The sequence below is a fragment of the Sinocyclocheilus grahami genome, unplaced genomic scaffold (genome assembly GCF_001515645.1).
Source record: "Sinocyclocheilus grahami isolate Dianchi unplaced genomic scaffold, SAMN03320097.WGS_v1.1 scaffold277.1, whole genome shotgun sequence".
NCBI classification, from domain to species: Eukaryota; Metazoa; Chordata; class Actinopteri; order Cypriniformes; family Cyprinidae; genus Sinocyclocheilus; species Sinocyclocheilus grahami.
The window spans coordinates 1,508,080-1,532,933 of NW_015505456.1; the positions used below are offsets into that span (position 1 = coordinate 1,508,080).

Sequence of the window (24,854 nt, forward strand, 5' to 3'; positions counted from 1 at the left end):
TAGTATTTTGTTAGACGGGTATAAAAAAGCTTAGTTTACCGCGGCAGCCATCACGTGAAAGCCTCCTCGTGTGCAGACCGAAGAGTGTAAAGACCATCGACTCTATCATGCGACTCCACCGGGCAGGACACCGGCAAAGGATAAGTAACGCTTTTTATTTCTCCTCTTTCCTATTACTTGTTTCGCTTCTGTTTAAGTTTGTATAACCATTTCTTACTATGTGTCAGTAAGTTGTTGTTTTTTAGCATGTGTGTTTGGCAGTGTTATTTTTTAGGATTACTGATAAACTACTGTCATTTGATTTGTATTATTTGTATTTGTTATTTATTTTAATTTTAGTTACATTATGTCTGAATTTATTATGTCTGTATCTTAGTGTTATGTTATGTTAGAATCATTATTATACTCTTATACCTTTTGTTCTTTAATATTTTAAATTGTTTTTAGCTTTATTTTTTGTTTTTCATTGAAATGTTAAGTTTAGAAATTTTGTTGTATGCATTTGTCATTTTGATTGAATCTCTTTATTTTTAAAATGTGTATAGGTAGTATTTATAAAGTTTTAGCTTTTAGTTTTGGGTCTGTTTTTAGTTGTTTTAATACTACAATTGATTGCTTCTGTTGTCCTCATTTGTAAGTCGTTTTGAAAGCGTCTGATAAATGACTAAAGAAAAAAGAAAAAAAGAAAACGCAGAGTGCAGTCACCATGGAAACGCTAAACAAATTACCCGGAAGGGCAGCGTAGCGACGCATTAACAAACTAAGCACAAAGAAAGTTGATATAAAACTCACCTTCATCTTCCAGTCCAAACTTATCCAATAACAGAGATGGAGGGTCTCGCGTCCGTGCATGATCTCCAGGCGCTGTCCGCTCTTCTCTCCCCAAACCATGAAGATGAGGAAGAAGATCTCCAGGTTTGAAGCTCTAACAAGCGCTGTTTTACACTGTCGACTGTTAAACGTTTGCGTAAGGATGTAAGTCGCTGAATTATCCTTATAATTATTTTTTAGCAAGTGAAGCCCATGGCGAGGATGGGCCCGGGACATATTTCGGAAAAAAAGAGCAAAGAGGGTATACTGTATTTATATATCATAGATGTAATGCAATAATATGTCATTTATAAATATAAATAGATTTTATAATACATATTTAAAAGTAATTTTATATAAATATGTAGAATAATACAAATATTTAATAGATGATTTCATGTTTTATTTTATTTACATTATAAATAATTTACATATTTTGAAATTGTTATATAATTTCTTTGAATTTGTTCAAACTTGTCACATGTTTTGCTATTGTCATGCTGCTATTCATGGGTTCACTTTTGAGAACGTTAAAGCATCCTTCTATATCCTTTTTATCTCTCTCTTCCCTCTAGGTAGCACTGCCTATGTGAAGAAGAACAGCAAAAACATCTGGGATGAGGATGAAGTGACTGAGGGAGCACATTTTGATGACCTCAACGACCCACAGCCACAGCCAGAGTAAAACAAAATTAGGGATGCACCGATATGAAAATTTTGGCCGATACCGATAACCGATTATTCTTTATTTTTGAAAGCCGATAATACATGCATGGCAGAATCACATATGAGCTGTAAGTAAGCTGGACTCTCACTGTATGTTTTTGTTTGTTTAGGTACGAGATTGTGCTGAAACAGTCTGTTGGGACTGAAGATTTGTTTCTTGGCTTGAGTAGAAAGGACCCCTCATCCATGTGTTGTGACAGCATGCTGGTACTCCTTATTATTAACTCATTCAATCTTAAACATTAATACAACATTCAGCAAATACTATAGCATCTTTATTAGAGTTATTAAATAAAGTGTTAGCAAAGCTACATTTACTTCCAAGAATAAATTACCCAAAAATTACTCACCCTCAAGCCATCCAAGATTAGTTTGTTTCTTTATTGGAACAGATTTGGAAAAAATTAGCATTACACCACTTGATCACCAGTGGATCCTCTGCAGTGAGTGGGTGCCTTCAGAATGAGAGTCCAAACAGCTGGTAGAAACATCACAATAATCCAAAAGTAATCCATACAACTTCCGTTGATCAATTAATGTCTTGCCAAGTGAAAAGCTGTGTGTTTGTAATAAAACAAATCCATCATTAAGACATTGTTAAAGGGGTCATATGATGTTGCTAAAAAGAACATTATTTTGTGTATTTGGTGTAATGAAATGTGTTTATGCGGTTTAAGGTTCAAAAAACACATTATTTTCCACATACTGTACATTATTGTTTCTTCAATAATGCCTTCACCTGCCTCACCCAGTGCACAAACAGGAGGGGAATGCCAGATTCATTGTGGAGAGAGAAGAACTGGAGATCACACTGCCCATGAACAGACCAATGGACTGCATCCACCTGACCTGAGAGAGTGACTGAACCATGAGCTGCATCAGTTCAGAATAGACAGTGGACAACTTCTACAGATACAGTTCTGCAGCCTTTCACTGACAGTCTTGAATCCAACCCATGAAACATGACCCATGAGTTACCTCACTTATCAATTAACACTAGAACCAGGAAACAAACACGAAATGTTTCCAAATCAAGTCAATCCAAGTGGAAAGGAACAGGTGCCTGTGTAAGAATATATTGCTGTCCAGTTATTCAGTATTATAAAACTGTTTTAATTCTCTTGTAAGTTTAAGCATAATAAAATGGTGAAATCCTTTTAATTCAAGATTGCTTCTCTTTATGTTTTCAAATAATAGTTTAAAGCAAACTGTAAAAGTTATACAACTGTATTGGCATAGCTAGTAAGAAGATTTGACCAGAAAAGTGACACTGGACCACAAAACCAGTCATAAGAGATTATACATACAGGTGCATCTCAATAAATTAGAATGTCATGGAAAAGTTCATTTATAATCTTCACTTAATATCCAAATGATTTTTGGCATTTAAAAAAAATCAATCATTTTGACCCATACAATGTATTGTTGGCTATTGCTACAAATATGCGACTCATGACTGGTTTTGTGGTCCAGGGTATCTAGAACTCATCTTTATAAGACATATTATCCGGAGATATAGAATAACTGGTATTTATATGCATTTTATACAAGTTGTTCACTATAAAGTTATAAAGATCTCACTGATTTACATTACATGCTTATCAGAATTACTTAGAAGAACTTATATTTTGGCCATACAAATAACAGCAACTGCATCGAATTACATATTTGTCTGCGCAAAATTATATCATGGGAGCCACTGAAGCCTGTTATCAACTATGATACAAAAAAAAAAAACTTTTTTAAACATTTATTTCTTTTTTTTATATTTTGTCTAAAGGTTCCACAAACTGTTCCATTTCAGGATAATTTTTTTTGTTGAAAAAAATCTATTATTTAATGTCATTCTTTACAGTGTTAAATCCTCAAAGCAGTCCCTGACTACACTACCTCACTAATCACAGGCAAAGACGAAAATCTTTATATTCACGACTGCAAGGTTTTATTTGATCACATTCTTCTAATGAGCAGCCTAAAAGAACAGATAAATGCTTTATTACTGGTGTTTACTATAGGCATTTTTAAAGTAAACTGTAGAAGAATGTGCTTCATTTCTGCCTGCACACATTTGTGAGAAGACACAGCTCTTGTGTATACAGTGATCTTAGAAATGGCTGTAAGTGACAGAATAAACAGCGTGTCGTGCGTTATTGCTCATGGGCATCATGCAATACATCCCCCGAGCGCACGGATGCGCACACGCGTTGCCACAGCAGCGGACGTACGCTTGACGCAGGCGGGCTCCACACCACACACTCTCTCCGGTAGCACAACAATACAAGCTCTCGCCGCTCCCCCTCGTACGCCTCGCTCTCGGTATGGCGGACGGCGAGCGGTCCCCGTTGCTCTCGGATCTCGGCGATGGAGCTTTGGGCAGTGGTAACGGCGGGGTGTCTCCCGGAGCGGCTCCACACGGTGCTCCCAACAAACCGCAGAGTGAGTAACGTTAGCGAGCGTGGCGCTTTTCTGCGCTGTCACGGGCCGCGCACACACACTCACGCACACCAGTGCATTTACTACGATCTAGGTTCGGTACAGTTTCTGTGCGGTTATTCGCTTTATTTTGCATGCTGCTGGTGATGATGGAAGCAGGACATGAGCGGATGGTTTTCTGGCGGATCGCAATGGAGAGGCAGATATATGTGTTGCACATATATAGATACACCTGCGTCCGGAGGATGATATTATTTTGACAAACAAATAATGTTGAATTGATCCTCCATCAGAGAGGCTGTTGCGCAGCTAATGAATGAATGAGCATCACTGTTGGGTTGTTCAGGTCTGTTTACTGTTCTGTTATCGGCCTTCCCGTGGAGAGGCAGATATATGTGTTGCACATATATAGATACACCTGCGTCCGGAGGATGATATTATTTTGACAAACAAATAATGTTGAATTGATCCTCGCATACTTTTGTCATCCATCAGAGAGGCTGTTGCGCAGCTAATGAATGAATGAGCATCACTGTTGGGTTGTTCAGGTCTGTTTACTGTTCTGTTATCGGCCTTCCCTTGACAAATAATAACGGGGCAGTATTTTCCTAAACTAGTCATATGACTGAAGACGACTGTACAAGGGGTTCCAGTGTCCCTTGTTTACCCACATTTACCGGGGAGTAATTACACATTTACAGTAATCTGCCGTATCCGCCAACTCCAGCTACTCCCAAACACAGGTGATTAGCACATCTTCGGACCATTCAGAAAGCCCGAAATTATTGCCTGAGGAGACCACAACCAATCATTGCGCAGAGCGGGCGGGGCCAATATAAAGTTACTAAAGGGCGTTCTGGTGATGTTGTGGTGGCGATTTTTAACTGATGTGGTGATGCTGGTGAAATTTTATCATAACGATGTTTATGTTTTATCACACTGACATTGGGTTTATGACTTGATTGTGGGAGCTTTCAAAGAGTTAAAACTACTTCAAATATCCTCACAAATCAGTTTGAATATGTTCCACTGTATTTGTAAGCACATTTTCAAAAATGTGGCCCCCACACTTATAGGCAAATGCGTACATGATCTACTTGGCACATTCCAGCAGTCTCCTTATAAAGCTCCTTTCAGCAGATCTCGAGACCAAATCTGATTTTCTTGTTAATCCTAATGGCCTGGGTGACAGAGAACAGTTTCACCTTCCCAAAGTGCAAGTTTCAGTGTTCAGTTTCAACTTTCAGAAGTAAATGAAACTTTCATGTTTTACGCCATTTTATGAGACAATATTTCCAGTATCTTTGCCAAACTGATAATACTAATGCTGTTATGCAGAAATTATGGATGTACTGTATAAATGAAACATTTACAGCATTGAAGTTGTGATTGTAAAAAATTACGCATACATGGAAAAATCGTTCACAATAAGATCTCTATCATGCAATTTGAAAATAGATGGGATGAATTCAAATTTTATCCTGACTTTTGGTGCAGTAAAAGTTGCATGATTGTTTATCATAATCTGCGATGGCAATCTCTTCCTTTTTAGGTTTTCCTCCGTTCCCGAGCTTGACTCAACCCCCTGTGTTGATGAGCGAGAACCCTCCACCATATTCCCCCCTGACGTCTCCAGAGAGTGGCAGTGCCCCAGTCATCAGCTGTAGGGTGTGCCAGTCGCTCATCAGCGTCGAGGGCAAAATTCACCAACATGTGGTCAAGTGTGGAGTCTGCAATGAAGCTACAGTGAGTTAGGACAGAGCACATGTACACTTTATGCATGATTTAAAAACTCAGGACGGATTAATTAGTTAACTTGTCAACTTTTGAATAATTGTAAAATTCTTAAATTTTGACTTGCTGCTTGTTTGACTGTTTGCATGCTACAGCTGATTCAATTCAAAATACTGTTATTGGTCATGACTGTAAACAATGCAGTTTTATCAATGCCAAGAATATGCACAAATTGAGTAATTGATTCAGTTAAATGTAATTGGGTTGACGGTTTATGGGCTTTTGTCAGCAAATACCATTCAAAAGTTTGGGGTCAGTCTCTTATGCTCACCAAGACTGTATTTAATTTTGAACAGTAGTGTATATACATTGAATGATTCATATTATTTACAGGCATTACATACAGTAGAATTAATTTGATTAAAATAACTTCATGTAGTAACCACACACACTATCATTTTTGGGTAACCAGAATGAACTGTGTCTCTCTCCTCCTTTCTGTTTTTTTTTCATTAACCTTCATTCTCTCCAGCCCATAAAGAATGCCCCTGCAGGGAAGAAATATGTGCGGTGTCCTTGTAACTGTCTTCTCATCTGCAAGGTCACATCCCAAAGGATCGCCTGCCCTCGGCCTTATTGGTAAGAGAGAGAGAACAGAAGGAGACAAAGTTAAATTTAAAATGAATGAAGTCTTTGACACTAATAAACGTCATCTTGTCAGTCAGGATTGTGCATGTGAAGAATTAAATGTGTTTGTCTGCTTGTCTGGACTAGTAAGAGGATCATAAATTTGGGGCCAGTCCATCCGGGTCCAGCCAGTCCAGAACCACAACCTGCTGGAGCTAGAGTTTCCTGCGGACACTGCAGCAACACTTTCCTGGTACATGCATGCATAATACAGCAACATCATACTGTATCATTATCCGCTGCAGTGACATCTTGACTGAATCACTCGGCTCAGGTTCAGCACCAAGTCGAATATCAGATGGCTATTTATTCTTGTTTTATTTATGCTACTGCCTCGCATTAGCTGCTCAACCACTTTCTCAACATTTCAGTGGACTGAATTTACTGACAGGACGCTGGCTCGTTGTCCCCATTGCAGAAAAGTGTGAGTATTTCTCAGCCAACATTCACGACACATATCGCATGTACCAAATAAATCAAACTCTTTTATTAGTTAATGTCCCATAACATTTTAACATCCTGTCCTAGCTTATTGCTTATAGACTATTAAGCTGTTCGTTGACTGATTCTCTCATATCTATGGCTCTTGTCAAAACATTGCTCTGTTTGTTTGAGCATGCAGACAAAGCAACATAGGGTCAGCCAATGGCATGAGTTTGGGGCGGGACTAACTGTTTCTCCAACCAATAGAGCACTGCAGTGATGACATATTTTTGTAGGCCGGCCCAGAAGTTAGCATCACCTTGGTTCCCTCAACAAAAACCAAGTAGGATTTTCCATTGGATTTTGGATTATTGCAAAAAAAAAAAACAACAACTCTGTGACCAATATTATTCTTACATAATTTTCGCAAATTAACACTTGAATTTGAAGCCTAAATACAGTTGTCAAAATAAAAAGCAAAACATAGGCTATGAACTACACCATGGTCACACGACTTCAGTGTCCTCCAATATTATCCTATTATTCAGCTCTTTCATCTTTTTTTTAAGATTGTCATTCTAAACACAATGAGGTTGTGAAAGCAGGCCAGTCAGTAGAAGAGAGTGAAGACATTTAATGTCCCAGACAACATCTGTATTTGCATTTAGCCACTTGTTAGCAACTGCCCTTTTCAAGACAAAAGACAAAAAATTCTCAGCCACAGACCTTATTTCAGGCATTTAACAAAATACTTATTCAAAAAACAACAGTCATTATTTTTGTAATGTTGCGTTTTGATGCTAGTGGGAGAGAAATTTCACACTGTACCTTTAAATAGTGTTGCATGTTTCATTATGCATTAACCCTACTGTTACTCTGATTGGTCTCTTCCTGGTATCTTTCCTCACCAGATCTTCAATTGGCCAGAGATATCCGAGGAGGCGGAGTCTGTGGTGTTACCTGTTGTGCTTGCTATTTAGCATTGCAGCTGCTGGTCTGATTGTGAGTGTGCACTTTAGTATATTTATTCACCATATATATGCATGCATGTATATTTTTTTTGTATTTTATTCTTTGACTACACAATTGTCACGTCACTTAATCTGAACCATTTCTGTTGTTTTTTTTATTAGATGTGTATGTTACTATTTCAAAGAGTCCCAAATGTATGAATTAACAATAGTTCAAATTATCAACTTTAAATACACTGTTGTTTATTGTCACCCATCTAATTATCTATTTGTCCACTGCTGATCATCATAACAACTGTTTAAATATTTTTGGTGATGCCTGGTGTTTAAACTTTGTTGTAAAGTGTTACAAGTTGAACTAAAAATCTGTCTGTGTTTGTCTCTAGGCAGGGACGTGGTCCCAGGCACGTGTGTACAGGGGTATTTATGCCTCCTGGGCGGCGGTGTTGTTGCTGGTGGTGTTGACGCTGGCCAGGGCACTTTACTGGAGCTGCATGAGGGTCAGCCAACCTCTCCACAACCTCACATAGAGAGAGAGAGACACAGCAAGAGAGGGGGGCTGAGATTAGGGGTGGTGGGAAAAAATAAAGTCCACAGGAAAAGAGCTAGAGAGAATCATGGTTAACTCTTAAAGCTTGATTGTGAAGGCTGTAATGAAGGGTCAAAGTAAAATCCAGGCTTGAGAAACACGTGATAAAAAGCTATTATGGCAAAGAAGATTAGTGTTTTAAACTTATTTTTATTCAGAAGCTTTCTTTGGATGTGTTTTCATCTGTGAATATAAACGGACTTGTTACTCCTGGTTACATGCAAACGTGAGGTTATGATTCCAAATGCTCCCTCAGTTTGAACCATTTACACACATATAAAGAATAAGCCACATGCTCTCAAACACGCATAACTCTCTATGTACATCTTAAATGAACTACGCTACATTACAGAAAAGATTCCAATTCAACCGCATTCAAACCTTCAGCACAACATTAGCTGCCTCTCTAGTGTCCAAATAAGCTCAGAAGCCTTACAAAGAAAGGAAGTACAGGTTGATCTCCACTAGAGGGTGTTCCAAAACCACACACACACACCTGTATGTTCCGTCACATTGCCTGTTTCTCTGTACAAACACTGCTAATTCAAATCATTTGGACCAGAACATGATTAACAAATGCGCAAAACCATTGTGTAACTGGTTTTTCAAAAACACTTCAAGTGTATAATTGCGCTCAAACACACTCTTTCTCCCTCTTTTTCTTTAGTTGTGAGTGTTAAGAACAGTATTTTTTTATAATTGTGAATTTTGCTTGTAAATATTTGTTGTTTATTTCATGGATGACTGAACAGTTGCACTGTAGCTCTAACACGCTGTGATTACTTTTTTATGTTTTTATTTAATTTGCAAAATCACTACTGAAAAATCACTACTGATAATGTTTTGACTGGAACGAATATCGAGATTACAGCCACGCGTACCTTTGGAAAGCAGAAACAAAAGTGAGGAAGGTCAGCTGTGTTTCATGGACTTTATCAAAAGGGTCATTTACCTTTCTTCTCATGTTCATGTGAAGTTAATCGTCATTTTCAGGTACTGTAAGTTTGATTATGTTCGAACCCTGATTAAGTGATACTAATGAGATTAATCAGACGCTAGATTTGGATTCTAGACTCCAAGATTGTTTTCCTCTGTCAGAATTCAGAGTCAGTGTGGGTTTGTGCTTGTAAAGATAGGAAAACACAATTGAGATGTTCTCATTGCTGATCACCAATGTTCTTGCATTATATTCCTCATAAATATGCTAAATGCATATGGTCCTAACTGCAAATCTGGAATCAGAATCTGTATTCTGTCCATAAGAGAAAATGTCAGGTCTGGACATCTGGAATCCCAAACAAGAGGTCAGGGTGTTATTTATATAGAGCAGAAGGCCAATGGTGGAGGTCTCCTCTGAATTTGTTTACATATGAGATTAAGATTACACATAATTAAAATGATGATGAAGTTATAAAACAGTGAAAACACTTGTGTTGCGTCTCATTGTTGTGAAGGTTTGTGTGTGATTCACTTGCTGCAGTAGTTTTGGCACTCTTCCTCTCAATGTCTCTGGCCATTTGTCTCTTGTTTCGGGCGGATATATTATTTTCCTCGACACAGACTGATAGAGGCACGGGAAACATACAGAAACCTTTTAGAAACCACAACTCCCCTGAGCCAGGCAGAGAGAGAGAGATTTGTCAGCAGTAATGGAAGAGAAAGAGCAGAGTTCTGGGGACACACACAGATAGAAAGAGGTTCAGTCTTCTGGAGGTGAGTTAGAGATTGACCACAAAAATGTCTGCAAGCAGAGATCTGAGAATGAGACCTCTGTGAAACAGACCTGATTCATAATAGGCACACACAAGGTTGTATACGTCTCCTCTCTTGTGCTAATTCTAGTTATGTTTAGTTCAAGTTAGTGTGCTTAATTGCCATAAGAAAAACTACAAATAGTATGTGGTTTAGGTAAAGTAAAATTACCAATAGTCCAGTTGTTAAGAAACTATTTAAACAGCTAATTAAATTAAAGTATTCTGCAGAGCTATCCGGGAAGATGACATATATTCTCCAAAAAAGGAAGTCATGAAAATTAATTAAAAAGATTCATTAGTTTGTTTTTTTTGTCATTAAGAGAAGACTTCTTTCTCTTGTTTTATTGGCATAACTGAATAGTGAAAATCTTAATAATGTAAATGGAGGAAACGGGTAATATTAAAAAATTAACATTTATTAAATTTAAAATGTAAATAAAATGACAATTAAACATCTCCACAATTGTGAATGTGAATAAATAATGCAGAAATAACTAAGAAAAATAATTTTACATATATAATGCAAAACTAAAGGGGGAAAAATAAAGTAACGTCAATTTTTTATTTATATCTACAGTAAAAAAAAATTACTGTTACTAAATTACTAAACTACACTGTAAATTTTGCAAAGTTGTAAATAAAACATTGAAGATTTACAAGAAAATACAATTTCATTTTTTTCTACTAAAAATATCCTGTTTAACACACAAGGTTGTATACGTCTCCTCTCTTGTGCTAATTCTAGTTATGTTTAGTTCAAGTTAGTGTGCTTAATTGCCATAAGAAAAACTACAAATAGTATGTGGCTTAGGTAAAGTAAAATTACCAATAGTCCAGTTGTTAAGAAACTATTTAAACAGCTAATTAAATTAAAGTATTCTGCAGAGCTATCCGGGAAGATGACATATATTCTCCAAAAAAGGAAGTCATGAAAATTAATTAAAAAGATTCATTAGTTTTTTTTTTTTGTCATTAAGAGAAGACTTCTTTCTCTTGTTTTATTGGCATAACTGAATAGTGAAAATCTTAATAATGTAAATGGAGGAAACGGGTAATATTAAAAAATTAACATTTATTAAATTTAAAATGTAAATAAAATGACAATTAAACATCTCCACAATTGTGAATGTGAATAAATAATGCAGAAATAACTAAGAAAAATAATTTTACATATATAATGCAAAACTAAAGGGGGAAAAATAAAGTAACGTCAATTTTTTATTTATATCTACAGTAAAGAAAATTACTGTTACTAAATTACTAAAACTACACTGTAAATTTTGCAAAGTTGTAAATAAAACATTGAAGATTTACAAGAAAATACGATTTCATTTTTTTCTACTAAAAATATCCTGTTTAATGTGTTACTAGTGCTTTCTTTTTTTTCTGTATATTGCCATTGCATTTCAAAATAAGTAATATAAAACAAGATGAAACGATAAAAATTAAAATGATACTTTATTCCAATAATACATTAAAAGTTCAAGGATAAGAAACAGTGCCAAGGCAGATTCATTTTTAAAAATTCTATTCTAATCGAATATGCTTTTAAACAATAAGCCAAGGCATTTGTGGTCTGCAGTGATATAAAATATATATGAATAATGCATTAAATTAAGTAATATCAAAAGTTGTTAAAACAGTCCAATAAACGTAATCACTAAGAAAATGTAAATTAATTTTAACAAAATAATTTACTATTAAAATATGTAAATGAAAATATAGCTGAATTATAAACAAATATTTAGTTCAGTGATAAGAAACTCTCTTTTTCTCTGTTGTGTCTCAGGGGAGAGAGTGAGTTCCCAATGGAATCAACCCGATCTGAGATTACTGAGCTTGCACAAACACACAAGAGCCTTTTATCCTCCTAACGTATAACAGGATTCATCCTTAAAGATGAGCCCTGTGACCTTATGCACACACACGCGCACACACACACACACACACACACACACGGAGTCACGCCTGTTACACATACACTCACACTATCAGATCTGCAAATCTCCTCCTCTCGGCTCTCAGCATGAACAGCAATAAGCAGCTGTAAGAAGGATAGAGGGAGATCTGGGAAGAATGGATGAGAAGGGAGAGGAGATGAGAATGAAAAGATAAGATGAACTGATGAGGAAGGGGTATAAGTAGCTTTTGCACTGTCCACTTTAAAACAAACAATTCATTTAGACCATCTAATCCTCCCACACACACACACACAGTTCAGATGCGAGAAAACTTACGTGAGTTAAATTCAAAATGCTAAATTAGAGTGATGGACAATGCAAAGAAGTTGTAAATGTTTTTTTTTAAAGTTTTTTTTTTAAAAGTGCATTTGCACTTTGTGATTTTGTATATAACTATACTGTACCCATAATGTCAGAGGTCTCATGACCTACAGTCCTCTACAGCTAAAAGCATAACATTCAACTCAATTAACAGCATGAATTATTGATGTCTGTCTGGACCAGAATTTGTGTGTACACTGGAATTAAAAGCCTCCGGTGTGACCTGTCACACTGCAGTGTGTGTGTGTGTGTGTGTGTGTGTGTGTGTGTGTAGACAGACAGACAGATATGAAATCATCTTTCATTCATCTCTTAATTCATTTCACCTTTGGTGAAAATGCTGCTTTAGTTTGAGTTCCAAGTTTTACCAGATTTTTAGAGAAACTGAGAACAATTTGCATGCTATTTTATTGTTAAAGTATTTATATAAAATAATGATGTGTTAATGTGTATTAAATTGTATTAAAATTTGATTTTGTTTTGATGTGAGACAAATATATAATAAACATTTAGGGTCTTATAAAGCTTAAATGTTATATATTATAATATTATATTACATTATATTTTCATCTTATTTTTTTTTGGGGGGGGGGGGATAAATGTAACAATAAAACAAGTAATTCTATATTTTATTGTTTTACATACATTTTTATATTGGCTATAATGTAGGCTACTGTATTACATCAAGTAATTTATATAGTTAGCTAATTTTACCAGCTAAATGTTAGCTAAGATCTCTCTCTTTCTCTCTCTCCTTGTGTGTTAAACCAGGCAAAATCACATCCAATACAAAACATCCTCCTCAAAAAGGAAAGCTTGGATATCACCTGTCAGTTTGGATTGGGAGAGAGAGGTAGAGAGAAGGAGGGATCAGGGAGGATCTCAGTAATACAGTAAATGCGAGAAAGGGATAGAGGTAAAGATAAATAGAGAGTGGGAGGTTACAGGTGTCTTTCTTCTGATCATTCCTCAAGAAAAGCGCATCTCCAGTGAACAGGTAACAGCTCTCTTTAACAGGATCTTACATATGATCTTACAAATGATTAATTAGGTCTGTAGTTCCCATTATACTGTTTGAGTTTTAGTGCAGTTTTTGTTGGTAGCAGTCATTAATTAGACCTATTGATACCTTGATTTAACCAAATTTAAATTTAGAATTTTTAATAGATTTTCCTCTTTTTAAATGTTTTTTTTATATTAGTGCTTATTTAGTGATTTCATATCATATTTTAGTTTTAAAGTATAGTAGTATAATGTTTTAAAGAAATAATTTACAATGTCTAAATAAAAAAATGTAAATAATTTGATTTTAATATTTATTTAAAAACGGAACAAACGGTCATATAGAATAGGCTAAAAGTGTTGACGCATTTGATGGACACGTAGTCTACAATAGCTCATTCTCAAAATTATTTATTTATTTTAACATTCTGAAATCTTTGAAAGTCTGACATTATCGGCCGCATACAAAATATGTAACTAAACAACAGATCGAATGACACTGAAAAGCATCTCATAGGTCAATAATCTAATTTTATTTGCAATATTTAGCCAAACCCGCGAAAACAGTCCTGCATGCAATGACAAAAACTGAAACTGCTGGAAGTAATGAGATTCCAAACAATCGAATTGCTTCTTATTTTCACGCAATGATTTAACTGAACTCAGGGAATAAAGAAGCATCATCTTTATTCTCTGAGTTCGTGTGTGTGTGTGTGTGTGTGTGTAGACAGACAGACAGAAAGATATGAAATCATCTTTCATCTCTTAATTCATTTCACCTTTGGTGAAAATGCTGCTTTAGTTTGAGTTCCAAGTTTTACCAGATTTTTAGAGAAACTGAGAACAATTTGCATGCTATTTTATTGTTAAAGTATTTATATAAAATAATGATGTGTTAATGTGTATTAAATTGTATTAAAATTTGATTTTGTTTTGATGTGAGACAAATATATAATAAACATTTAGGGTCTTATAAAGCTTAAATGTTATATATTATAATATTATATTACATTATATTTTCATCTTATTTTTTTTTGGGGGGGGGGGGATAAATGTAACAATAAAACAAGTAATTCTATATTTTATTGTTTTACATACATTTTTATATTGGCTATAATGTAGGCTACTGTATTACATCAAGTAATTTATATAGTTAGCTAATTTTACCAGCTAAATGTTAGCTAAGATCTCTCTCTTTCTCTCTCTCCTTGTGTGTTAAACCAGGCAAAATCACATCCAATACAAAACATCCTCCTCAAAAAGGAAAGCTTGGATATCACCTGTCAGTTTGGATTGGGAGAGAGAGGTAGAGAGAAGGAGGGATCAGGGAGGATCTCAGTAATACAGTAAATGCGAGAAAGGGATAGAGGTAAAGATAAATAGAGAGTGGGAGGTTACAGGTGTCTTTCTTCTGATCATTCCTCAAGAAAAGCGCATCTCCAGTGAACAGGTAACAGCTCTCTTTAACAGGATCTTACATATGATCTTACAAATGATTAATTAGGTCTGTAGTTCCCATTATACTGTTTGAGTTTTAGTGCAGTTTTTGTTGGTAGCAGTCATTAATTAGACCTATTGATACCTTGATTTAACCAAATTTAAATTTAGAATTTTTAACAGATTTTCCTCTTTTTAATTTTTTTTATATTAGTGCTTATTTAGTGATTTCATATCATATTTTTGTTTTAAAGTATAGTAGTATAATGTTTTAAAGAAATAATTTACAATGTCTAAATAAAAAAATGTAAATAATTTGATTTTAATATTTATTTAAAAACGGAACAAACGGTCATATAGAATAGGCTAAAAGTGTTGACGCATTTGATGGACACGTAGTCTACAATAGCTCATTCTCAAAATTATTTATTTATTTTAACATTCTGAAATCTTTGAAAGTCTGACATTATCGGCCGCATACAAAATATGTAACTAAACAACAGATCGAATGACACTGAAAAGCATCTCATAGGTCAATAATCTAATTTTATTTGCAATATTTAGCCAAACCCGCGAAAACAGTCCTGCATGCAATGACAAAAACTGAAACTGCTGGAAGTAATGAGATTCCAAACAATCGAATTGCTTCTTATTTTCACGCAATGATTTAACTGAACTCAGGGAATAAAGAAGCATCATCTTTATTCTCTGAGTTCAGATGATGAAGAAGATGATGAAGATATTAATATCTTACAGATGGAGTGTAATTGTAATTCCTCTCTGGGTCCTTTTCCCTCGAGTTACTGGAGCAGAAGTAAGTGGATATGTTTGTGTGTGTGTGTGTTTGAGCAGTGCACAGCCGGATTTGATTGTTAAACATTACTAATTCCATATATTCAGTTGAATAACTGCATTGTTTCTTAACTATATTGCATACATATCACTTGCTCTATCATTTGACCTAGAAACGCATGCTGATCAAATGCACCAAAGCAAAAAGTATATGCATATAATAAGGCACAAGTCTGGTTGGAGAACGAAAAAATGTGATTAAATTTAACTACAGAATTAATCCGTTATCATGACAAAAAAAAATGCATGTCTCTTCTTCACCAACCGTATTTGCCAAATTATAGCCTACTTTAAAACTAAAGGAGATCACATTAACGGTTTTGGTGAACAGTAGGCGTATTATAGGATATTATTCTGAATTGTTTATTTTGGTTGGTTGGCTGAGTGCAAGAAAATAACAGGCTAGGCTACTGAATGTCCAGAAACATCCTTGCACACGATGTATGGGAAAATATAGATTACAGTTCGAAACATTTTGGATTGGAAGCTTTGGTGTGTCATTCCCCTCAACCATTTTGACTGACTTCTTCCTAATTACTGTTTCTATCTTTTAAAGGGGTCATATGATGCTGCTAAAAAGAACATTATTTTGTGTATTTGGTGTAATGAAATGTGTTTATGCGGTTTAAAGAAAAAAAAACATTATTTTCCACATACTGTAAGTAAACAGTCCTCCATAAAATGTGCTGCACACATCTGAATATTTGGGTTGAAGTGTTCTGGAACAGTGTTGTAAATACCACTGATTTGTAGTCGTGTCCTCTTTTGGAAGACCAAACAAAGTAGTTTCGCTTTCACAACGAAAAACACAGTGTCTTCACGACATGGCGGCGGCGGCAACAACAACAACAATACTACAGCGAGAATAAAAGTTATGCCTTCTTTCTTTGCGTGAACATTTGGGCGGCGTTATGCAAATCTTCCCACATAGTGAGGTAGATATGTGGGGGCGTGTTAGAACGAGCCGTTTTAGGTAGGCGTGGCTGACTCTTAACTTTTATAAAGAATATCTCTGGATTTGAGACTTTAGTCTTTGCAACTTTACAGATCTTCTTTATGCACCAAGAGCTTGTAACACTCCAAAGAGAAAGGAAAAATTGAAATCGCATCATATGACCCCTTTAAGCAGCGCATTCTTGTTTCCCTCAGCAGTGCTGTTCCCTGATTGGGCGTATAAACCAGCGTGGTCTCCTGGCTCGCGGCAGGTGCAGTTATGGCACTTCCTGTTGGAGCTGTTGGGGCGTGGCGAAGGCGGAGCGATCACGTGGGGCAGCGAATGGGGAGAGTTTGTGATCAGAGACCCAGAGAGATTGGCTAAACTGTGGGGGGAGAGGAAGGGCAAGCCGCACATGAATTACGACAAACTCAGCAGAGCTTTAAGGTACATGCACTGACATTCATATATATAAAATTATATATTGAGATGTATACTTGCTATAATATTGAGATATATAATTAGACCTATTTAAAGAATAATATATTATAGTATTGTAAGTTTGCATGACTGTCCCACTTATCTCCAGGTTTATAGAGAAAAAACACAGAAAAGCTGTTATATGAAAAAAATATTGATATACTGTATGTACCACAAAGATACATACACCTAAAGTATGTTAACAGGATATCTATAATAACAAATTCAGCTTTAGGATTAATAAATGTTATGTTATAATATGTATTTTATAATAAATAATGTTATAATTAATTCCATGACTTATTTGTTTACTATAACTGTGCATAATTATTAGACACGTTGATATTCTGATCATATTTTTTTCCAAGCACATTTGACCAATTCCAAACCAAATTAATCTTAATAACTACTATTAATTTTGTATTTAATCATTTATAAGTGATATATAATTGTCCATGAAGGCTGGAAGTGAAAAATTCCTTATATTCAGGTGTGCAGAACTATTAGGCAGGTTTTCTTTTACAGATAAAATGAGCCAAAAAAGAGATTTAACTCAGACTGAAAAGTCCAAAATTATTAAATCCCCATGAGAAAATATTCAAAACTAATGCAATACAGAAATTGCAAAGTTAAGACATGACCAGTGGACAGCGAAATGCTCATTGGGTCAGCGGGGTCAGAAAAAACAGGTGGAGAAGAAAATACACATTTTAACTGCAAAAGAATTAAGAATGAATGTGAAGAATTAGGTGTAAAGCCATCAGGAAGCATTTAGTCTCCAGCGCCACCATTTTCCAGAACTGCAACCTACTCTGGAGTCTCCAGAAGTGCAAGGTGTCAGAGGTGACCCTCACTTAATAAGAATAACATGCTGAGGTGTTGTGAAATATATGAAGACTCATTTTTTATAGGCTTAATAGCCAGATGAGTTAAGAGCTCATTTTCAGTCAATCTCTGCAAGACAGACTTTATATAGGAGGATAGGAGATTGAGTAAAAATGAACTCACATCAGAATATCAACGTGCCTAATAGTTATGCACACACTGTGTGTATATATATATATATATATAAAATACATATACATATTTACATATAAATATATGCAATGCACTTTCATACATACAAAAATACAGAAACATATACAAATGCATAATTTTTATGATATTTTATCAGTTGACTGACACCTAGTTTGACATCTTCTTTTTTTTTTCTTAGGTATTATTATAATAAGCGAATTTTGCACAAGACCAAAGGAAAACGTTTCACCTACAAGTTTAACTTCAGTAAACTAATCTTAGTGAATTACCCAAGTCTTCCAACCTGCCCACAGGTACGTGAAAGTGTTTTTAAAGTGCCCCTATTATGGGTTATGAAAGGTTCATATTCTGGTTTTGGGAGTCCCCAACAACAGGCTGACATGCATGCAAGGTCAAAAAACACTTTCATTCTCTTATATTATGCATTTATTTTTACCTTATTTGCTCAACGACTCCCAAACGATTCCAATTGGTCGATTTTATTTCCATATCATTATGCCTGTAATGCCTGATAAAGCTGTGTTTGTGAGCGCAGTGCTGCTTTGTGTACAGCCGTTACCGGGAAACAGCTATTTTTATGGTTACAAAAGCAGCACCATAGTGGCAAAGAATGAATTTGCATTTTCAAATTTTCCCGGGTCTGCACAGGCAACAAGTGGGCGGGCAATATGCTAATGTTTCATGTTGACGTCAACATGAAACGGCTTGGGATTCGTTTTAAAAACGACTCGTTTCAATGATTCAGAGTCGACTCTTTTTTTTAAGAGACAATAACTTTATACACGGTGCACTTTCAGATTTAAAACTTTGCAGGATGTTTTCATTCACTTAGAGCTGTGTAACACACTTCATGAAAGATCATTTTCAAAAATCCACAATAGGGGCACTTTAAATGTTTTATTGCATAGCTGCAATTTTGAGTAAATTATAATAACTGTTATTTTTATCTCCAAATTTTTTTCAGAATACAACATCTGTCCCTTTCACTGCCTTTCCTTCTCAGCTTTCCTTCTACCAGCCTTCTATTGACAGGGGTAAGTGTCATTGCTGACCTTTGAACAACAAAATATTGTTTATTTGAAATCACTGATTTGAGCAAACAGCACTGAAAATTTGATTCCGTTTTTAACATTGACATTATTTTTCTCTGTGTGCATGTTGTCTGTGGACAGCTGTTCAGTCAATTTCTCATCCCCTTTTCCTGCCGTACAGCTTCCCCAAACCTCTCCCCTTTCCCCAGACACATCCAATCCAAAGGCAGTTTCCCTTCTTTTCTGGCCCACCTCCCTCAGGGACTAACCTATCAGAGCTCTCCCGCCTGTCACCTTTCAACTCTGCCCTTCAGTTCACACAGACTTTAAACTGGCCAGTCAAAAGCAGCACAGAGTGGCCTCTCAACAGAGTCATGGGATTACAAGAGAGGATTAAAAGTGGACCACAAGACAAAAATCATGACAACCAAGACAACATAAAAATATTTCCTGAGACCATGCAGTAAACGTTTTAGTACTATTATTGGTTTTAATATAATTATCTTTTTTTGTTGTTGTTTGTAAGTTTATAAATCCTTATTGGCAGGTTGAGAGCAAAGCACTTTATATATTTGACCCTATCAACTTAAAGAGACAAGAGAACATGCGTATGAATAATTGGAAAAGTAATTTATCTGCAAAACATTTTAATTGAGTCTAAAATATAAAGTGTCTGTCTAATAACACATTGTTAAATAAAGATGGTTTTCTTTATGGATTTTATATTTTGTTGGGAGTAAATAAATTTGGCACTCACTGGATGATTGCTGATTTTGCAGGTTTGACTATTTGAACGTTGAGAAAGCAAATCAACAGAGGCTAATCAGCTTGAGCCGTGTAGCAATATAATTGCTAGAAGATACATGATTGAACTTATATACACACCACACGCACACACACACACACCCTGCAGATCCTGTACAGTATAAGCTAACAATATGAATTTCTTACTTCTGAACTTCTAGAAATCATGTTTCAGGGGCACCTTGATATGACCAAAAGGGCATTTTAGCATTAGCGATTAAAGGGGCAGAATCTTCTGTTTGCAGACGGGGAGGACACATTTTTATTTTTTAACTTGCAAAACATGTCAATCATCATTCCAGCACAAACTGAAAAGAAAACATTTCAAATTAAGCTTTAAATGTAACTGCAAAGAATGCAATAGCAACTCTTTGTGGGGAAGTTGTGGCCTAATGGTTAGAGAGTTGCACTCATAACCCATTGGTTGTGGGTTCGAGTCTCTTACCGGCAGGGATTGTGGGGGGAGTGAATGTACAGTGCTCTCGCCCACCTTCAATACCACGACTGAGGTGCCCTTGAGCAAGGCACCGAACCCCCAACTGCTCCCCGGGCGCCGCAGCATAAATGGCTGCCCACTGCTCCGGGTGTGTGTTCACGGTGTGTGTGTTCACAGCTGTGTGTGTGCACTTTGGATGGGTAAATTCAGAGCACTAATTCCGAGTATGGGTCACCATACTTGACCACACATCACTTCACTTCACTTTTTTCAGGAATAACTCCTTACTGGCTGCTGATCCACTCAGGTGATGTTATTATATCTTGCTAAAACTTTATTTTAATCTATTTAATTTTTTTATTGTATATTACTATTGCATATTAAATATTACTAACATTACTGGCACCTAAACAGTAATACATGCTACTATGATGCTATCTAAAAACTAATATGACACATAATAAATATAACAGATACTTCTGTAGTACAGATTCACTTCATATGATTTCTGCATGGTTTCAGTGTCTTTCACTCCCAGTATGATAAAGAACAGGGTCTCCTGAACTCCTGTCCAAACTCACAGATCCATTTATTAGCCACTGAAAAGACGCCAGAAAAAAATAAAAATTATATATATATATATATATATATATATATATATATATATATATATATATACAGTATAGTCATATGAAACTGAAATAAAATGTCATATTTATTTATATGTACATTACAGAAGATACACAATAGAAAAGTAATCAAGTTCTTTAAAAACCTACCCCATTTGTTACCCCTTAAGACAGGGCATACAGCATGCTCTGTATACAAACCCACATCTCCATTCTTGCGGAGGTTGAACCAAAACACAGCTGAACCCTTATACAGCAGAAAACTGATGTATACATTTTTCTTAAATTATTCTAAAATACCATATAGAGCAGTGATTTGAGGGTTTACCTTTATTGGCTTCAATGCAACTCCAGCTTTAGGAAACACAGTGGCGCCCCCTATCTGCACATCACTCATCTACAGACACAGGACATGACTTATTGCTCATAGTACAACTCGGGTAATATGAATAGTTAGATAAATTTATAATGTAGGCCTACAATGTTTATAATTCCTTTTGGGCTAATGAACAGGGCAATATTTACATAAATGAAGAATGTAGCGATCCTTTCATTCTCATCATTCTGTGAGATCAAACATTAAGTTATCTTGCAATGATTCAATCTTTCAATGATTCAGATTATATATAATCAATCTCTCATTGACACAAAATAGAGCTATTCATTGACAAAATGGAGCTATTAGAGCAGAACATATTAGAATGTGTTATTGAAGCATGGGTGGACAACTGGTTGTGAATAAAGCATATTATTTGTGACATAAAAAAGGGATCAAAGGCAACAGGACAGTTTCTTTAAGAATGGATAACCACAGACTGTATTTAACTCATAAATCCCTTTTTTCTTATTGCACTTTTGTATTTTGCTGTCACTTTATATGAAAACGTTCAGTAAAATATTTTCTCAATAAATCTTGGACTTTAAACTTGTTTGAAATTGGCATGCGGATTGCTTTTTGTTTTCATAAATCCCACACCATGAAGAAATTCCTGAGGGAATCCATGGTGATTTCCAGGTTTGACTGATACAAAGTCATGCCTGTATTTTAGTACAGTAATCTTACCTCTACATCATAATGTGATTCATATCTGCCACCAATCCCATAATTCTGAACCTGGAAAATGATTGCACCATTATATTTCACAGAGGAAAAACATGTTAATTTATTAAAAAGCAAATATAAAATTAATAATTAAAAAGAATTATTAAATTGTATAAAATAATTACAAAAAATATAAATGATAGATAAATAAATTATATATCAGCCCTCAAAGCTAATATGTGAGCTTTGGTAAATGTTATAGAAGAGTAGACTAACCTGTAGTTTATTTAATTATTTTGTGTGCAAAATTTTGTTAAACAGTAAAGAAAAGATATTGCCTGTGCATAAACAGGTGATTTCTTTCTTACTGTGACCATACATGTAGTTCTTCAGCTGATTTGTTGGTTCTTAGTCCTGTGATGTCCGCAATACGCTGATTGATGCAAGCAACATTCTCATCCTCTTACAGAAAAACAATGAAAACAACAACAACAAAAACTTTTTCAGAAGCAATTTACAATAAAGTTCAATTTGTCAGCATTAGTATCATGAATTAACAATGTACACTAAGAAATACACATTAACAAACAAATGTACTTTTACAGCACTTTTTATTCTAGACTATTGTTAATTCATATAAAAGCTAGTTGTATACGTAATCTGTAAATGCAAGCTGTATAAATTAATGTATATATTTATATAAATATATATGATGGGTATGATGGATGGATATACAGCATATGAATTATGACTGAATTATTTCTTTAACATGATGTTAACGTGATTTTTGGATGATCCTTCAAATGAGGTTATCACCTTTGAGAAACACGGATGTTTGAGACTGTGCCCTGTCCAGTCTGAGACCTAGAAAACTAGACCACAAGAAATTAAACATTAAATATAAATATATATACCATACGGCCAAAAGTACCTGAATGACACAAATACAGTATGCTTGTTGAACAGTCTGGCCTGGGCCAACAGTATTGCCGAAGATTTTCAATGGGGTTTGAGTCTGTGCAAGATTTCCCAGTACATAGTTACTTTATGAACCTTCGAGAAGTTGGAAGCACACAAATCTCTAGTCATTAGATGCCAAAGCACTGAAATTTGTTTTCACTAGAACCACGGGGCCAAACCTGATCATTTTAAAGGAGTGTGCACATTTTTGCCCATTGAATGGCACAATAAAGCATCATTATGCCCACTGAATAGCACAATTAATCAGTATCAACAAGAAATTAGACACTAATTATACTGGCAATAACAGCAAATAAATATTGTAGTCTTATAGTTACTTTATGAACCTTCGAGAAGTTGGAAGCACACAAATCTCTAGTCATTAGATGCCAAAGCACTGAAATTTGTTTTCACTAGAACCACGGGGCCAAACCTGATCATTTTAAAGGAGTGGCACATTTTTGCCCATTGAATGGCACAATAAAGCATCATTATGCCCACTGAATAGCACAATTAATCAGTATCAACAAGAAATGAGACACTAATTATACTGGCAATAACAGCAAATAAATATTGTAGTCTTTGTATGTGTGTTAAATATTCACTGGAGACATTCTTCAGAAACTCTATCTCTCTGTCTGAAATAATGTCATGACATCTGATGATTCGAGGCTCGTCCCACTCCACTTCCTCTTTCACAGGTGCATACATCAGTCTGGGGTTTCCTCCAGCTGTGCTGTACCTACAGGACAGTGGCCTCTTGGAGGTCTGATTTTTAAAAAATATAAACATCCAGTCATTACACAAAGCTTCACATTGACTGTTTTAATTTCATGTCAAATAATGATTTAATTTGCCCTCTCATCAAAGATGTTGCACTTGCCCTCTCATCAACCTCTCCTCGGCACAGTGTCTCATAGCCTCTTGGAGGTCTGATTTTTAAAAAATATAAACATCCAGTCATTACACAAAGCTTCACATTGACTGTTTTAATTTAATGTCAAATAATGATTTAATTTTTAGATGTTGCACTTGCCCTCTCATCAACCTCTCCTCGGCACAGTGTCTCATATTTACTTGACACTTTGTTCAGTGTGAATAGGTCAGAGATTGAAGTTCTCAGGAAGTGAAGGAGTCTGTTCAGCTTATCTCTGACTTCATAATTAGTTGGATCTGAGACAAACATGTTTATGACTTGAATCACAACAATTTGGTAAAACTGTCTGGCAACTTCAAATATAAAAATATTATAATAAACTTTAGGACACCACAAGTTCACGATTTAGAGGCTGTTGGATGAAGTATTCGAGGTAGGCTGCCAAAATAATAGGCTGAATGAGTATAGGTAGTTGAACAATTCTTCCTCCATAGTGCTTGGGTATTCTTTTGATGTGTTGAGACTGTACAGAAACCAGAGAAAGGCATGCTGGAATTTTCTCTCGTTATAAGCAACCCACCCAACATGGTGAGCTTCATCTGCATTTAGAGACGTGCCTGTGAAATCAAAACAGATTGAAGCTAATTTTTGAAGGAAATAAAAAGTGAAACTCTCAGTGAAACTGCATTGTTGCAAAATTGCAGACATTTCACCATTTGTGATGTCTTCTGGAGTTTGTAGATCTCTTGCAGTCTGATCAGTTTTGAAGCTGCACCATCTAAGTCTTCCAGGAGTGGGATCATTGCCTTCAACTCATCGTGATGCTCTTCACATTGAAGACTTGGTTGGTTGTTTTCTACAATATGTATCAAATCATTTCTCAGTTGTCTGAGGAATTTGTAAGCTGCCACGGGGACTCTCAT

The 24,854-nt window shown here is 35.5% G+C and overlaps 3 protein-coding genes and 1 pseudogene across 3 annotated transcripts; 3 read left to right on the forward strand and 1 right to left on the reverse strand.

The window, feature by feature from the left end:
* The first annotated feature begins 735 nt into the window (after window positions 1-735).
* On the forward strand, window positions 736-2,389 carry dnaaf6 (dynein axonemal assembly factor 6). The gene is made up of 5 exons (XM_016291897.1): window positions 736-915; window positions 1,012-1,072; window positions 1,386-1,491; window positions 1,647-1,729; window positions 2,289-2,389. The coding sequence occupies exons 1-5, from the start codon at window positions 829-831 to the stop codon at window positions 2,387-2,389; spliced, it is 438 nt and encodes a 145-aa protein (XP_016147383.1). The 5' UTR covers window positions 736-828.
* Window positions 2,390-3,676: 1,287 nt separating this feature from the next.
* Window positions 3,677-9,207, forward strand: pip4p1a (phosphatidylinositol-4,5-bisphosphate 4-phosphatase 1a). The gene is made up of 7 exons (XM_016291847.1): window positions 3,677-3,972; window positions 5,522-5,715; window positions 6,236-6,342; window positions 6,478-6,583; window positions 6,762-6,814; window positions 7,725-7,815; window positions 8,171-9,207. Exons 1-7 carry the CDS (start codon window positions 3,855-3,857, stop codon window positions 8,312-8,314), a joined length of 813 nt encoding a protein of 270 aa, XP_016147333.1. The 5' UTR covers window positions 3,677-3,854; the 3' UTR covers window positions 8,315-9,207.
* Window positions 9,208-15,604: 6,397 nt separating this feature from the next.
* On the forward strand, window positions 15,605-19,737 carry LOC107600116 (protein FEV-like). The gene is made up of 5 exons (XM_016291907.1): window positions 15,605-15,662; window positions 16,850-17,081; window positions 18,331-18,445; window positions 19,117-19,186; window positions 19,325-19,737. Exons 1-5 carry the CDS (start codon window positions 15,605-15,607, stop codon window positions 19,648-19,650), a joined length of 801 nt encoding a protein of 266 aa, XP_016147393.1. The 3' UTR covers window positions 19,651-19,737.
* Window positions 19,738-20,941: 1,204 nt separating this feature from the next.
* On the reverse strand, window positions 20,942-24,854 carry LOC107600117 (prolyl 4-hydroxylase subunit alpha-1-like; annotated as a pseudogene).

Coding starts and splice junctions, on each gene's coding strand:
- dnaaf6 (XM_016291897.1), top strand. CDS start 829: ATGGAGGGTCTCGCGTCCGTGCATGATCTCCAGGCGCTGTCCGCTCTT. Junction 1,073..1,385: donor GGAAAAAAAGAGCAAAGAGG/GTATACTGTATT, acceptor TCTTCCCTCTAG/GTAGCACTGCCTATGTGAAG. Junction 1,730..2,288: donor GGACCCCTCATCCATGTGTT/GTGACAGCATGC, acceptor TGCCTCACCCAG/TGCACAAACAGGAGGGGAAT.
- pip4p1a (XM_016291847.1), top strand. CDS start 3,855: ATGGCGGACGGCGAGCGGTCCCCGTTGCTCTCGGATCTCGGCGATGGA. Junction 5,716..6,235: donor GAGTCTGCAATGAAGCTACA/GTGAGTTAGGAC, acceptor CATTCTCTCCAG/CCCATAAAGAATGCCCCTGC. Junction 7,816..8,170: donor TTGCAGCTGCTGGTCTGATT/GTGAGTGTGCAC, acceptor GTTTGTCTCTAG/GCAGGGACGTGGTCCCAGGC.
- LOC107600116 (XM_016291907.1), top strand. CDS start 15,605: ATGGAGTGTAATTGTAATTCCTCTCTGGGTCCTTTTCCCTCGAGTTAC. Junction 15,663..16,849: donor CTCGAGTTACTGGAGCAGAA/GTAAGTGGATAT, acceptor TGTTTCCCTCAG/CAGTGCTGTTCCCTGATTGG. Junction 19,187..19,324: donor CCAGCCTTCTATTGACAGGG/GTAAGTGTCATT, acceptor GTCTGTGGACAG/CTGTTCAGTCAATTTCTCAT.